This window comes from Heterocephalus glaber, unplaced genomic scaffold (assembly GCF_053883595.1).
Source record: "Heterocephalus glaber isolate CG9 unplaced genomic scaffold, H.glaber_assembly_v1.0 deba00001608, whole genome shotgun sequence".
In the NCBI taxonomy this organism is placed as follows: domain Eukaryota; kingdom Metazoa; phylum Chordata; class Mammalia; order Rodentia; family Bathyergidae; genus Heterocephalus; species Heterocephalus glaber.
Window position 1 is genome coordinate 34,203,005 of NW_028258379.1, and position 16,227 is coordinate 34,219,231.

The window sequence follows — 16,227 nt, forward strand, 5'->3', positions numbered from 1 at the left end:
AACACTGAGCTGTAAAACTCGGCTGTGCTTCAGAGCTGTAACACTTGTCTACTGCGCTGAGGTGTTCCGATTTGCCACAATATAAGCACCCAAAAGTAGCTGGGTGTGGTGATGCACCCTTTAATCCCTGCATTCTGGGAGGCAGCGGCTGGAGGATCTCAGGTTCAAGCCCAGCCTGGGCAATTTTTTTTTTTTTAAGGAACTACCACACCTTCTTCCACAGCAGGAAAAAATTTTCCATTCACATCAGTAGTGCACAGGGGTTCTGATTTCTCCACAACCTCATCAACTCTTGCTATGTTTTGGTATTTTATTCCAATTTACTTTTTATTTCATCTTATTTTGATAACGGCTGTCCTGACAGGTGTGAAGTGATAACTTCGGGGTTTCCCTTTGAGTTTCCCTGCTTATCAGCTACACAGAGCATCTTGCATATGCCTGTTGGTCATTTGCATCTCTCTTCCTGGGGAGAAGTTTTTTGCTCGCTTTTTGGCTAGGCTATTTGCCTGTTTTGATATCGAGCTATAGGAGTTCCTTCTGCATTTTTGATACTAGCACCTTGTCAGATATCTGGCTTGCAAATCTTTTCTCCCATTCTGCAGGTTGCCTTTTTGCTGTTTACATATGATGGAATATCATTCCGCCTGGAAAATGAAGGAAATGCTGAAATGCACAGCAACAGGCAGACCCTGAGGACATTTTGCTAAGTGAAACAGACCGGACACTGTCTGAAATAGGCAAACAAATGCCCTGTGGTTCCACTCATGCCAGGTTTATAACACAGCCAACCTCACAGAAGCAGAGTGCAGGACGGCTGCCAGACTCCACAGGGAGGCGGTACCCAGCGGTATAAAGTTTCAACTGTGCACTGGGAGTGAGTTCACAGACCTGCTGTGCAACGTCAGCAGTACACACTGTGCCCTGAACGCCTGCTGAAAGGCTGATTCTTGTTAACTAGAAGGAAAAGCAGAGACTGGAACTTGGCTGTATCCTTCACTGCGCAGTGAGTTTCCTCGCAAGCAGCTCTGAGCTTCTCCCCCGCTGGCTCTGTCAACCTGGGATCTGCCGCAGGCAGAGTCCGTGTGCAGGGTGCAGGGGCAGCAGCCGGCCCAGCGGTCTTGCCTTTCGGGCTCGAGGTTACCCAGGGCCCCTCCTAGGAGCAGCCGCCAGCGGAACCGCCCTGCTCAGGCTCAGGCAGTCAGGCTGCACACCAGGCTGGTTTGGGGAGTTCTGCAGCAGGTCCTGGGCCGGGCCATGCTCCCGTCTCTCAGTCTATGTGTCTGCGAGGAGACCTCTGGATCCACCAAGCACCAGGGCCAGGGCCAGCCACAAACACCCGCTGGAAGCAATTTCTCCAGCTGGGCTTGGGGGCCTGTGAAATTTTGTCTCCTGTCTCCCTGCTACCTCCATCTCCCACAGCCTGGGCTGTGCTTTCCACTGGCCCCAGCCCGTGTGTGTGTGTGTGTGTGTGTGTGTGTGTGTGTGTGTGTGTATGTGTGTGTGTGTGTGTACGTGCATGTGCATGCTGTCTCATCCCCTTTCTCCCTCCAGCTCTTCTCGGCCCCTAAGGTTAGAACAGCCCAAGGCCGGTGGAGGCTCCAGACCCCTATCTATCACCCACAGACCCAGAGGTGCCCGGGACATGGCTCTGTTTGTTGTGGATGAGAGATGGACACAAACTGAAATGCACAGCAGAGAGGGCTCGGGTGTGAAGAGGTGCGGAAGGGGCTGGAGGGCTGGGTGGGGGCAGACCCACTTCTGTTTTGGGGGCTTGGAGAAGGCAGCTACTTCTCTGTTCTGTCCCTAGTGGCCTCAGCAGACCTGGCTGGGGAGGGTCCTCCAGGGGCTGCGTTCATACACCTCGGGGTCTGACATGGCGCCTGCAGTGCTGAGCTTCATCATGACCTCCTTGTACAGAAGGGGACAGAGGCTCGGAGTGAGTGAGCCACTGACTGACAGTCACACAGCTAAGGAGTGGCATCTGTTACCACCTGCTCTCCTGGCTCCTGGGTCTTTCCGGGGCACCACCCTGCTTCTCCCCTGTCCTTCTGGGACTAGAATCCATCCTCTGCTCACCCCTTGGTTGTAGCATGATTGCCTGGTATTCTGGCCCCTGTGCCCTGCACAATCCTTCCCTTCCTGACATGCGCTCCTCAGGGCTGGGACAGTGTCAGGCTCACCGGCGTGCAGGGGCCAATTTCTTCCCATGGTGCCCAGGGTTGTTTGTCCCAGGAAACACAGCCTTTGAGCTTCCTGTTGCAGGAATCTGGGGTCACAGGACAGCCACCTTGCCAGAGAGCAGAGGGCAACCCCCTGGCCTTGGTTCTGTGGTAGCCTCTGCTCACAGGGAGGGTGGGACCAGATCATCCCTCAGGATGTGGGTGGGGCAGGGGGATGGGGCCTGGCTAGATCGGAGGGACAGACAGGAAGAAGTCCTCTAAATGGGGACAGGAGGATGTGGGAGGCACAGACTTAGCAGCACATCAGTCCTCAGGGAGCCCCAGGTGGTGAAGGGATCTAACACAGGGCCACACAGCAACAGGCGGCAATAGCCAGAAACCTGGAGCAATGGGCTGAGGCTCTCAAGGAAATACAGGGCCAGACACGGAGTGGCTTCCTTCAAAGGTGGCCTGGAGAAGAACCCCAAATGTCCAAAATGGGGAATGTCCCCCACCCACACTTGGAGGATGGAGGGCAAGCAGATGGCATTTCACCTGGGGAACTCCCAGGGCAGGGCACTGCTGACCCCAAGGGTGGGGACCGAGGTCCCCCCTGATGGAATGTTCATTCCACAAGCATCTACCTGGAAGCATTGTGGACCAGCCCAGGGGCAGAAGATCCATCAAGGAAGAGACACGTGGCCCATTCCCACCTCTTGGTGACACGTGAGTTCCCCAGATTTAGTAGAAATCATGGCGCTACCCCTGAGAAGGAGCTGCTTTAGGTCCTTGAGTCGGTTCATCTCCGGGGTGAGCTCACCTGGGGGTGCAGTGGGCAGCTGGTGCAGGAGGCTCGGCTCTGCTTGGCCTTCGGACAGTCCCAGAAACACTGGCACAAACTCTTCCCGCACTGCGGGGCCCATGGGGTGGTGGACCGGTTTCCTAGGGTTGCCAAGTGAGCAATGACAACAGACAACGGAAGTTTGTTCCCTTGCAGTTCTGAAGCCCAGAAGTCCACAGTAAAGGTGTTTGCAGGGTCATGCACACCCAAAGGCTCAGGGGAGAGGGCGCCCTGTGTCTTACAGCTTCTGGTGGCTGCAGGTGGCCTGCTGACTGCATCCCTCCCATGTCTGCTCCAGCTTCACGGGGCCTTCACCTCTGTTTCCAGGTCTTCGCTTCTTCCAACTCTTAGGGCATTGCCATTGGCCTTGGGGCCCACCTCTAAGGCCCATCTCCAAACCTTTAACTTAATGCTGTCAAGACTCTCTTTCTAAACAAGGTCCTGCCCACAGGACCAGGGTCAGGACAGGGCTGTATCTTTTGGGTACACAGGCAGGGACAACAGTGCACACATCCACGCCCTTGCCCATCCCAGGGACGGGGCTCTACACGTCACCTCTGTCAACTCATTTCACCTTTGCACCCTTGTGGGGTGGTGCCAATGTGACCCCTGTGCCCAGGTGAGGGGACAATGGAAAGACAGACTGTAAATAAGTTGCCATGAAGTTCAAATCAGCCAGGGAGTGGAGCCCAGCTCCAGCCAGTAGGCTACCCTGCCCTGGGTGAAGGGTGTCATTGTGGGGCACAGAGATTGCCTTTATGACGGGCATTTAGGGGACCTGTGGGGTGGAGGCTGAGCCTCCTTGCTGTCACTCTTCTCTGGAAGGAGGAACTGTCCAGCGGCACTGGGGTCACAGGCGGCAGTCCCAAGCTTTGGTCATGCCTTGGCACCCATGTTGGTTTGATCTGGTGGTTTCCTTCCTACTCACCCCTCCAAACCCTACCCCTCCAAACTCCAACAGCCATCCAGAGCAGTGAGCTGAAGTCAGGGATCTTCTGTTGGGACCCTTGCCCGCTCCACGGGGTATCCTGCAAGTGGGTTCCTGACTCCTTCACCCCTGCATCTGAGCTCTATGAGTCCGTGCCCAGTGCCTGGCATACAACAGGTGCTCAATAGTTGCTTGTGGAGTGAATGATGGGAAAAAACTATTCAGTAGGGCCAGCCTATCTTCCCTGGGTCCTCCCCTGGCTTTTGATCTTGGCCTCTCTTGGGCCAAGGAGCCCTGTCTTTGTCCTTTCCTCCAGTCTGGTGGCACCTTCTTGCTGTCATGCTTCTGGTGCTGTAGCTCCACTGCACCCTGACCAGGGATAGTATGAGACCTATTGCCTTATTGAGGCTGCTGGGAGCTTGGGCTGAGGCAGCAGGATACTCACCAATGGCCATCAATCTTTTCTTCTAATGTAAAGAACTCCCATGCTTTCACCAGGCAAGTGTCATGCAAGGTAGAAACATCTCCCTGTCTCTCTTGCAGCTAGATGAACTTATGCTGGGCTCTGGCTGGTAGAATGGGAGCTGAAGGGATTTGGGTAGCTCATAGGTTGTACCATTAATGGAAGGGGGTCTGTCCTTCCCCTCTCCTTTCCCCCTCTGTTGGTTGGAATTGGGGTCCTGCTGGGAAGCATGCAAGATGGCCAAGACACCCTACACAGGGCAGGGTCACGTTCTTCATCAGACTGGGCTTCCGATGCCCGGATGAGAAGAACTATCATTCCAGCTCACATTTTCATATAGGCATAAAATTTAATCCTCTATCTGGTCCAAACCATTTTCCAAACCACTGGGAGCCCCTTTGGGATGAAGTTCTGGACTTCTAAATCAGCACAGTCTCCCACTTCTGGCCCGGTTCTCCCTGTCTGCCCATGGAGTTCTCAAGACTAACTGTTGAGTGTGCTGGGAATATCAGGAGGGATGGGCAGGCTTGTGTGGGCTCTGCTCCAGTTCTGCCTAAAAACATGGTATTCTGTAACCTTTAGCTCAGCCTGCCCTGTAACAGCAGGGTATAAGCCCCAGAGGAGGCTGCTTTCTGGAAACTCTCAGCTGGGATGCCAGTGGGCACACACAGACGGGACTCCATCCTGAGCCTGGGACCTGGCTCACAGTGAATGCCAAGCTCTTTTGCCCCATTCAGTAGTAATAATCGATAACAAACTGACACCTTGTCACTTGTATATGGGTCTCACCTGTCTCTGCCAATTTGGTAACCAGTGCTCAGTGAATCTGCTTTGCACCAGGTATAGGATTTGTCACATCTCTGATGTGTCTGGTCCCCAGGCCCAAGTGGCTCCCTTCTTCTATGTAGTTGGAGAACCAGAAACATAAGCCATCAGTGACTGATGCAGCCACTGATGTGGGGAGTGACCTACAGACAGCAGGAAACACCCAGTTTGCTGAATATGGAAAAGGGTTAGGACACTTGTGTCCCCCAATACACCCATGAATGACCCTAAAGCCAGCTTGGTCTGCAGGTTTCAAAAAGATATTGCCAAAGATTTGTTCAGCTTCACAAGTGTATTGCAGGGGCAGTGCTACTCATCTACCCTGCTGGTGATACAACTTAGCCCCTCTTGGGGTCACAGAAGCAAGAGAATTTCATACCTGCTCCTTGGTATCTCTGGGACTTCATGGGAAAGCAGGTCTGCAGGTCCCATCCCTGACCTGCTGAATCAGAATTTGCTTCTTAACAAGATCCAGGGGGGGCTTTGTGTACACAGTCAAATTAGAAATCATCCATTTATCAAAATGAAAGAGACTAGAAGCAGTCAAGGATTTGAAATAAATCACACCTGAGTTCCAGCCCTGCTGCTTACCAGCTGCTCACCTTGGACATGTCTCTCAATGTCTCTGAATTTACATTATGAAAGGGGAGAAGTGATATTTGGTTGAACCATAAGAAGTTGTCTCTTTTTGTAGGTTAAAAAATAGGCCGATTTTCATATGGTTATACTGTGACAAGCTGGAGTGTCCACTCGATTGGCTTGAGATCTGCTCAAGGGATTGGAGGGACACACTTCTGGGCATGTCTGGGTGGGCCATGGAGACGTGACTTTGGGAACTGTATCTGGTCCCTGGTCCCTTCCTCTCTTTCCCTGCTCTGCTTCTTGGCTGCCATGAAGTGAGCAGCTTTGCTCTGCCATACCCTTCTGCCATGATGTTTTTGCCTTGGAGTCAGCTGACCATGGACTGAATCCTCTGAAACCATGAATCAAATGAAATGTTGTCCCCTTTAAGTTGGGGGGTCAGGTATTTTGCCCAGCAATGAGAAAGCTGCTAATGCATTAGCCTAATACTTAACTTTGTTGGGTTGTAGTGAGAATTTATGTTAAATGGGACATAACATGTGAAGAACCTGGTCCATAACAGGTATCCCCTCTATTGTAGTTAGAGTCTATCTCCAGTGGGCTTGACCCCAGTCCCTCTTCCTATGTGCATCCCCATAGGTTCCCATGGAAACCACACCAATGAACAGGCCGTATGCAATCTATCATCAGACTTGATTCTGCAACCATAGCTCCCTGGCTTGGGGCCAGTGGTCAGCGGCGGGAAGCTGTGCAAGGCTGCCTGCCTGCCTGTGTCCACTTCAGGATGGCTCCCATTTCATTTCCAAGGATGCTGCTTTTCAGACAATCTGGCCACGTCACCAGGTGACCCAGAGACTTGGATGATGCCTGAGTCCCCAGTACCATCTCTCCTTCTTTGGCTCCAAGTTACCAGGCTGATCTGGGGGTGCACTAACCCAGGGGGTTCACGACCTTCCCCAGGAAAAGCATGCTGCCTGTTTCTGTGTGGAAAGTCATCAGCAGGAAGGGCCTGCTGAGCTCAGCAGGGCCCGGCAGTGCTGGGGCCTCAGCATCCAGGTGGGGTCTGGGAGTGAGCTGAACAGCGGTGGTGGCGGCGGCCTCAGAGCCCTCCTCGCCCACTGTCATCCTGGGCTGATGAGTCACCTGCAAGGCAAATTCTGGAATCATCGATCCACCCCACAGGAAGGACCAGCTGTGCCTTGACTTTAATCCCAGTTTTCCTTCTATTCCTTTACACAACCATATACTGTTCACTTACCACCCACCCTTTCTTCTACCTAAAATAACTTTCTGAAAAATTTACTTATCTATCTACTACACCCATCATTGACCTACTTACTTATTTATTCATCCACACACCCAGCAAACCATAATCCATCCACGTAACTGCGAACCATCTGCGTATCCATAGCTATACCTGCCCGCCTCTCCTGTGTTCACATGCCCATCCTTCTGCCCATTTACTCACCCACCCATCCACCCATCCACTCACCCATCCACCCACCCACCTGCCCAGCCATCCCCATCCATGGTTCCGTCTATCCACTATTCATCTATCCATTCACCTATCCACCTGTCTACGCAGGTATTTACATCCTCGTGCCTGGCATCTGCATTGTTAGTTGTGGTGCACTTGGAACGTCACACCAGCGCCTAACTACTCCCGTCTCCATCTGTTGCTCCACACACCCACTCTTTCCTCCCATCACTACTTACTGATCCTTTCATTCACTTCAATCTGATAATTCCTTTTCATTCATCCCATCACTCATTCATTCATGAATGTATTCAGTAAGCATTTACGGAGGACCTACCCGCTGTTTGCAACCCAATGTCTCGGTGCAGTAGGGACTAGGAAACGAATGGGGATGACTCCCAAAGGCTCATGGCCGGACAAGGAAGGAAAACGCCTAAACGTGAGCCAGAGAGTTACCAGGAGAGAATGTGCTTCTGCCTGGGAGTAAGATTAGAGAAGTCTGCACGGAAGAAGTGAAGTAGCAACATGCACTTACTCAGGGCCATGAGTGGCAAGTAGAGTTTGCGTGTTTGGAGGTGGGAAGGCCTGCGAGGTGGTCTGAAAACAGTCTGCCGAGGGAGGGAGGGACAGCAGGGGACAAGGCTGGGCAGGGATGCTGGGGGCAGAAGCTGGGGCAACTGTGGGAGTGGTCAGTTTTCATGGAGGCTTCTGGGGGAAAGGGTGGGTTTAGCCCCATTTTCTCTCCGACTCGCTGGGCTCGCTTGTCTTCCCACCGAGCCGGGCCATGGCCAGGAGGCCTTCACCCGATGCCGTTCCTGGGTCTCGGTTTTCCCAGCCTCCAGAGCCATGACCAGAATAGACTTCTACTGTTTATAAATTTCCCAGCCCATAGCACTCCACTACAAAAGCAGAAAATGGACAAAGATACCTGCTAAGCCTCAGTTTCCTCATCTGCACAATGGGACAGCAGCACTGCCCTCGTCAGTCTGCTGGGAGGTGCCGTGGGTCCCCTGAGAAACAGCAGCACCGGCTGAATGTCCCGGGGGATGGGAAGGGGACAAGGCCTTGGGCTCAATCCCCAGTGCAAAACCAAACCAAACCAAACAGAAACCAAAGCGGGAGGCTGAGGCAGAAAGACTGCAAATTTGTCTTGCTTGGGCAATTTCGTCTCAAAATAAAAAATTAAAAAGGGGCTGGAGATGTAACTCAGTGCGAAGGCCCTGTCCCAAGGTAACTGTTCCCCTCCCTCACACACAGACGCGAAGAGAACCCTGAGTCTAGCTTCCTTCCTAACTCACCTTGGGACATGTAGGGCAGGCTGTCCTGGGAGGCTTCCGCCTACGGCCACGAGGGGGAGCAGCAGCTCCAGCCTGGAGGAGCTGGAAACGGAAAACTTGGGGAAATAGAAAGCGAGGCCTCTGCACAGAGGCGGAAATTGGTTTGCCGTGGCAATTGTGATCCCGGAAGCGTCTGTGCCCCTCTTCCTGCCCTGCCTCTGGTCTCTGCCCCACTTGCCCGTCCAGCCCTTTCTCCACGGGGCGGCCAGAGACTCCAATAAAACGTCCCCACCCCCAATTCCAATTCAGCATCCATCCAGGGCTCCCTTCGTCTTCGCCCGCCTGCTGAGCCAGGACGTCAGCCTTGCACACCTTCCTTCCCGACCTCCCCCAGCACACTCGAGCCTGGATGGCCTGAGCACCCTGTTTCCTGGGCAGCCAGGCCGTTCGCCTTCCTGCGCCTGCACGTGCAGAGTCCTGTCCTGGACAGCCCTTTCCCAACCAGACTGCTCTGCCCAGTTTTCTTTACTTGCCCACAGCCTGGCCAACCACAGCAGTGCAGCCAGACCTCACCTGCTGTTATACGAAGGGACAGCATTTCCTGCTTCTCAGAGTTTATGAGTCCCTGTTCTAACTGCTCTTCAGCCACCGAGAAAACCAAAGCCCAGCGAGGGGACAGCACTGGCCAGGCTCCCACTGGGTTTGCAGCAGAGCTGAGGCCAGGTGCACTTCCCAACTCTCGGTCCAGGGCCCGTTCCCAGTACTCGTACCTTTGGGAAGTCAGGAACATCACCTAGAGCTGGCTGTGCCCAGGACAAGGGTTACCATGCCCTGGGTGGTGGCCATGTTCCAGGGTGACAGTGCCCTTGGGCTACCTGGTCCTGAGCAGACGGTTCCACTTGATCAGCGTCTCCAGCTGCAGCGCCTCTTCCAGCTGCCCTAGGGTGCTGAGGTCGGGGAAGACGAAGAAGGTGGTGGCGTTCCCAGCATGGTCCATCTGCAGCACACTGCACTGCAGCTCAGGGTCCCGCAGGAAGTGGACTCGGGCCTGCTGCTTCATCACGGGGACTTGCACAGCTTTGTGCTGTTCCAAAGAGAACCCCCGCAGGCTAGTGCCCTGTGGGTCAAAGGGCTTTGCCCACCCAGCTACAGAGAAGAGCAACACCTCGGGGAGGTCAGCTGGGCTGTGGCCTGCAGCCTGCACCCTGGATGCCCAGCCCAATGACTTGCTCCTAACTGGTCTTCTTTGGCCTAGGTGACCCTGAGGGCTGAGCCCTTGGCCTCCTTGTGCCCATTGGTCTGTAAAGCGATCAATACCACAGCACACTGTTGCAGTAGCACGGCAGGGTCACACTGCATGAGTGCATCATGCTCGCTGCAGTCCTGGTCTCGGGGTCTGCAGGTTGGTGCCCCTGGGAGGGGCAGAGCATGTAAGAGGTCGGCCGGGGGGCGGGGGAGGTCTCAGGCACTGGCAAGGGATTCTGGAAGGGGATTTAGGGACCCGCTGTATTCCTGTGCTCTTTCCACATCCTGGCCCTGAGGTGAGCCTCTCGCTCCGCCACACACTATCCCCACGATGTGGGCTTCGTCCCGGGCCCAAAATACTGGTGTCAAGCAAACACGGACTGGGCCTCCCAGACCGTGAGCCCAAGCGGACCTTTGCTCTTTGCAAGTGGATTAACTGAGGTATTTTGTTACAGTGATGAGAAGCTGACTGACTAATGTCGCCCCTTCCCCTTCATCTCTCTGGGAAGCGGCTCACATTGAAGAAAAACATTATTCTTGGGGCACACGCTCCTCTGAAGGAGGGTGTGCATTGGAAGGTGAGGCTCTGATGGTGAACTCACTGTGCCTCGGTTTCCTCATCTGACAAGTAGTGGAATAGTATCTACCTTGTTGGAGTTTGACACAAGTAAACAAAGACTAAGTATGCACGGTGCTGTCTGTGAATAACAACACCATCATCTATGCACGCGGTCCATCAATATGCACAGACTGACACACTCGCTAGGTTACGCAAGTAAGTTTTCTTCTTTGTGAAAATCTGTTTTTTCTTCTCTCAAATGGAAACATTAACCTTAACCTCCTCTGGGAGATGAAGCTGCCCATATCACTCAGGTGAGGGGGTAAAAAGGGATCGTGAGTGTAAATATATGTTGGCAAGAACAGTGGTGGAAACACAAGGCCTCTTACCTTGTTTGGAAAAATAAGAACCTTTCCCCCATCTTCCTGCCCTAATCTCTAACCACACCTCCTGAGCCTGCCTGAGGAAGGGAATTCATGTTCCTAAATCCAGGGGTTGCTTAGGGGTCTACTCAAAGTGAATTCACAGGCTCTGAAGCAGAATCACCTGGGTGTATGTGTCAGGGGCGAGTTTCTTCAAATGCAGGGCCCTGGGGCTCAGATTTATACATCCACTGAACCAGAATCACTTAGGGGCAGTGTGGGATACTTGCATTTCAAACAAGCTCTGCAGGGGGTTCTTATGCACTCTAGAGGTTGAAAAATCCTCCTTTGAAAGCAAAGTCCACAAGTAGCATTAAAATATGGTAAGTGATGGGTTCCCCATCACTAGAGGTATTCAAGCAGAAGCATCAAGGAGTCAGTGGACAGGCACTGCATGTCTTTTATCTCTAAATTGAGATAGGCCAAAGAGGGTTCCTATTTGATTCGGGGAGCAGGCTCGGGTGGGGAGGGAGCCCGATTCTTGGAAGGGGCTGATGTTAGAGGACCCCCAACATGCCCTTACCTCTGAGAAGCACATGATTCACCAGAACTTCTGTGGTTTCGTTCTCAAGGTCCTTTCCCCAGGTCCCAAGCTTGCCCTGGGTCTGCTTATCTATGTGTTTGTCCACGTGTTTCCAGGCCTCCTCCAGGTCCTGGGTGGCCCCGGGGCCCAGGCTGCTGGACCTGTGCTGGCCGGTGCTCAGGAGAAGCCGAGAGCCCTGCACTGGCAGCCTGAGCAGGAGGTCCCGGAAGCCATCCTGGATCTTGGCCTCGGCCACCACGGTGAGATTGAAGCCCAGGGGCTCCAGAAGCCTCTCCCTGCTGGCTGCTGGGGCCCGGAGGGAAATCGAGGCCACAGCCATGGAGATGCTGGTTGGGGAGAGGAGAATGTTCTCTTGCGGGGAGTCCCGAGCCAGCTGTCTGTAGAGGGTGAAGGCGAAGTCTATGTTACTCACGGCGATCTTGTGGCACGGCAGGGCTGGCCCAGGTGGGGTGTCCTGGGGGCCAGGGTCCAGGAGGCCAGAGTCTCCTCCATCAGCCAGGGCCAGCTGATGAGCCACAGCTAGGAGCCTGGTGACCAGGAGCCACTGCTGAGGGGACTGCATCCTCTGAGGCCCTTGGTCTGAGAGCAGTGGTGACCTGAAGACAAGAGTGACAAAGCAATGACGATGGTGATGGTACAGGAGACTCACACAGTGTCCACTCTGTGCCCAACCCTTTGCACACTGCCCAGGCGAGTCCTGAAGTCCTCGCTGCAGCCTTGTGGCTGCGCCCCCATCTGACAGATGAGAAGGTGGGGGGCTTGGGTTAAGGATCAAGCAGCTCGGGGCCAATGGAGTCCGGACTTGAACCAGGCTGGATGAGGCCAGGGTGGCTTGGTGACAGAGGCACACCCGGCACACCTGGGACACCTGGCACACCTGTCTGGCCAGAGCACGCGAGCATCCCGCACCTGCTGGGGATTCCCCATGGGCATGGCAATGCCTAATCTGCTGACCACCAGGGGGCGCTCTCACCCCTGCCAGCCCGTCCCTCGGCTTTGAGAGGCAGCTGAGTGCTTCTCCTGTCCCTCTGTGTTCCGGAAGGCTCCTGGGATCCCTTAGGTCCTCATCCTCACCCCTGTGTCCTGCTCACCCTCCTCCAGCCGGCCCTTCTTCACGTGCCGGCCCCACTGAGGGCCAGCTCTGTGAGCCTGGATGATCCACTTAGCTTTTTCTTCTTCCTGACCTTGCCTCTACCCTCCCTTGCCGCGCTTCCTTTGCTGCAGGCCCCATGGCCTTCTTGCTATTCAAGAACTCACCAAGCTCATTTGACCCAGCCATCCCCCTGCTGGGTATCTTCCCCAAAGAATTAAAAGACTCATACCACAGGGATAGATGTGCACCCATGTTCATAGCAGCACAGTTTGTAATAGCTAAAACTTGGAAGCAGCCCAAGTGCCCATCAACTGGAGACTGGATAAAGAAAATGTGGTTTTTCTATAAAATGGAGTACTACTCAGCCATAAAGAAGGATAGATTAGAGACATTTATAGCTAAATGGATGCACACTAGGTGATACTCTTAAGTGAAATAAATAGGGCACATGTGTAAATACCGAATAGTTTCTCTAGCGTGAGAAACTGAAAGTGTAAATAAGGATTAAAACGTATAATAGATAAAGTGAAATAGGAAGAAAAGGGGCAAAGGGGAAGTGGGGGGGGCAGGGGAAAAGAAAGAAGGGAATGGAATTAATATGAGAAAATGAAAAATGGAAACAAAGTCTTTGTAGATAGGGAGGGGTGGAAGGGTTGAAGGGAGGGCAGGGGAAGGGGGAAAAATAAGAACCAAGAGAGACTATGTAAAGGTGCAAATTCTCAATGATGAATATCATTATATTGTAAGCCTAAAAAGTACCAATAAAATTAATAATATAATAAAAGAACTCACTGAGCTTATTTCTGCCTCAGAACCTTTGCACATGCTGTCTGCTGCCCAGCACAGCCTTTCTCCAGCCCTGTCCACAGCTGTACCATTAAGTCCCTAGTCAGTGAGATCCTGCCTCCCCCCTTGCCAACCTATACCTGCTTTCTCCTTCTTATGTCTGCCTGGAATAATACAGCGTGCTCATCTGGCTTCCTCTCCAGAAGCCAGGCTCCACGAGGGCAGATACACAGTTGTTTCCATGAGATGCTTAACTTCTAATGCTCAGCGTAGAGTGGACCCAAAGGACAGTTCATGGCCTCATGGGTCCACCCTGGGGTTTAGGTTAACCATTGGCAGACCTGATCATCAGGACACCCCTGCCCTGCCGCTGATGTTTCCATGTGACCTTGACTGCATGCTCCTCTCTGCACAGAGCTGAGAGGAAAGAACAACTGAGACCCAGCCCTCAGGGAAGCCTCCTCCATTTAAAGATGTGCTCAGCACAATTCATTCAGAGGACCCACCTTTGTCCATTTGCCTGGCGATCTGCTTTCCTTGTTGAGGAGTCAGTGTCCTCCTCTGCTTGCCAGATTGAATACTCATTCATTCACCCATTCATGTATTCATTCATTCATGTGTACATTCATTCATTCATCCACTACACAGACTTTGGTGGAAAGGCTGGCTGGCCCAGACATGAGCAGCTTCTGGGGCAGGAGATGGATGCCACTCAGCCACTCACCCTGGGACTCTGGGGGACAGACACCCCAAGACTCAGGCTGAGCAGTGAGTGCTCCATGGCCAGACTGGCCGAGCCCATCCATCTGGGACTCTCCATCTCCGGTGCAGCCTCCTCTGCTCTGCACTGGATAGGACCTGGTGGTGACCAAGGCTCTTTCCCACGTCCCCAGAGCCACAGAGCTTCCCAGCTGAAAGGCCCCTGGCTGGCCTGAGCACTGTGCAGAAGCCCAGAGAGGCTGTCCATTTGCTTGCTGGGCCCTCACTGCACAGACACTGGCACTCAGAACTTGTGGCCCGGGCCTTGCGGGGGCAGAGATGGAGATCACGCATCACTGCCAGGGAGGAAAGGGCATGGTGGGCACCTGCAGAGGTGGATGGGCACCTGGAGGAGGTCTGGAAGGTCGAGGGGTGAGGGAAGGCTTCCTGCAAGAGGTGGGCTCTGCTGAGATGGGATGGGTGGGCGTGGGGTTCAGCAGAGCTCGAGGTCATGGGACAGGTTGCTGGCAGAACTGCAGCAGCACCTCACAGGGCCTGGGATAGAAGAGGCAGGGGCTCCAGCTCTACCCACAGCCCCACAAGTGTCACCTGCTGAATTTGCTCTCCAGAGCTCTGAGCTCCGGAAGGAGCTGGGGACACTCACAGGTATGAGGGCCCTTGACACACAGCCCGTCCCGTCCCTGCAGCCGGGCTGGAACTCAGGGTTAGACACAGGCTCGACAGCAGCTCCCTTTAGCTCGTAAGGACAATGTCCACCCTCAGCACAAAGGAGCACAGGGCAGCAGCCCACCCCTCCTCCAGGGCAGTGTGCAGACCCAAGATTGCACAAGAGAGCCAGGAGCCAGGCGTGGTGGCACAGCAGGCCATCCCAGCCCTCTGGGAGGGTGAGGCAGGAGGACTGGAAGTTCAAGCCCAGTGTGGGTAATTAGGAGACTTAGCAAGATCCTCCTGTCTGTAAAAATAAAAGGGCTGGGCACATAGCTCACACGTGTGTGCCAGGAATGGGAGCACAGGCCTCCTGGCACCTGAGTTATGCCAAGGGACACCTATGAGAAAGGCTGAGTGAGCTACAGTGGTGGTCCGGCCTCTCCCCACATCTTCACTGCGCTCACCCCGGGCCGGGCAGCGCCAGTCACTCTGGCTGACTCTGCAACTTCAGATCTCTCCCCGAGGTCCCTCTAGGGCAGCACAGCAGAGGAGCCTTTTTCGTTCCTTTCATTGACCTTTTTCTTTATTTCTTTCATTCATTCTTCATTCATTCATCCCTCACTGTGGAGGGCTTGCCACGTGCTCTCAGTTCTGGGGAAGACAGCTTGGCCTCAGGACTTTTGGGTTTAAGCTTTTTATTATGGAAAAATTCAAACATATGCAAAAATGGAATTTAACGAACTCCCATGTACCCATCAGCAGACTGAGTTATCTGTCTATGCTAGGGACAGTACCCAGGGCCTTCACACTGAGCTACATCCCTAGGTCTTTATTTTTTATTTTGAGACAGAGTTTTTCACTCAATTGCACAGTTTCCCAGACTAGGTTCAAACTTCCAGTCTTCCTATCTCAGCCTCCCAGAGTGCTGGGATCACAGGCATGGGGCACCACACCTGGCTGATTCAAATATTTTAAACGTAAGGCCAATATGATTTGTTTAGTTAGCTCCTTATTCCTCCCCCTCTTCAGAATGTTTTGAAGTAAATCCTACACATCATTTCATTTTCTAAGAATTAAAAAAAGATCAGAACCATGATAGCATAGGACACCTTAAAAATAACTCCTTAATATTATCAAATACCTAGTCATTGTTCCTCTGAGCCCTAAATACACATGGCATAGCCTCTCTCTCTCTCTCTCTCTCTCTCTCTCTCTCTCTCTCTCTCCTAACTGTAGTAATATTCACACAACATAAAGTCACATAACATAAAATTAACCGTTTTGAAACGTTTGGCTTGCTACTGAGTGATCACCTCCTCTCTCTAGTTCCAAACTATTTTATCCACCCCCGAAGGAGACTCCACACTGGTTAAGAAGTTGGCCTAAATCTCCTCACCCCTTCGCCCTCCACAACCACTAACAAGCTTTCTGTGTCCACAGATTTGCCTACCCTGGATATCTGATATATTGCAAGCATGCGACTCATGAACTTTTGTGTCTGGCGCCTTCTGTTCAGCAGGTTTTCAAGGTTCATCGACGTTGTGGCGTGCAGCCTCTGCATGGCCTAATAATATGGCAGGGATGGGCCACAGTTATCCGTGTGCCTCTTGATGCGCCCTTGCCCTGGCGCTACCTCTTGGCCATCGTGAGCGCAGAAG

At 53.2% G+C, this 16,227-nt stretch overlaps 1 protein-coding gene across 1 annotated transcript; it reads right to left on the reverse strand.

The window, feature by feature from the left end:
• Window positions 1-5,031: 5,031 nt before the first annotated feature.
• On the reverse strand, window positions 5,032-12,031 carry LOC101720128 (putative serpin A13). Its single transcript, XM_087195239.1, has 6 exons — window positions 11,302-12,031; window positions 9,813-9,964; window positions 9,428-9,669; window positions 9,250-9,322; window positions 8,574-8,613; window positions 5,032-7,054 (listed from the first exon to the last, which is right to left on the reverse strand). Exons 1-6 carry the CDS (start codon window positions 11,882-11,884, stop codon window positions 6,729-6,731), a joined length of 1,416 nt encoding a protein of 471 aa, XP_087051365.1. The 5' UTR covers window positions 11,885-12,031; the 3' UTR covers window positions 5,032-6,728.
• Window positions 12,032-16,227: the final 4,196 nt, after the last annotated feature.

Excerpts from the sequence above, each read along its gene's own strand:
- LOC101720128 (XM_087195239.1), bottom strand. The coding sequence starts at position 11,884 with ATGCAGTCCCCTCAGCAGTGGCTCCTGGTCACCAGGCTCCTAGCTGTG. Across the intron at positions 9,670-9,812 it reads CCAAGGGCTCAGCCCTCAGG|GGCACTAGCCTGCGGGGGTT; the intron begins GTCACCTAGGCC and ends TTTGACCCACAG. Across the intron at positions 9,323-9,427 it reads AACCGTCTGCTCAGGACCAG|GTACGAGTACTGGGAACGGG; the intron begins GTAGCCCAAGGG and ends GACTTCCCAAAG.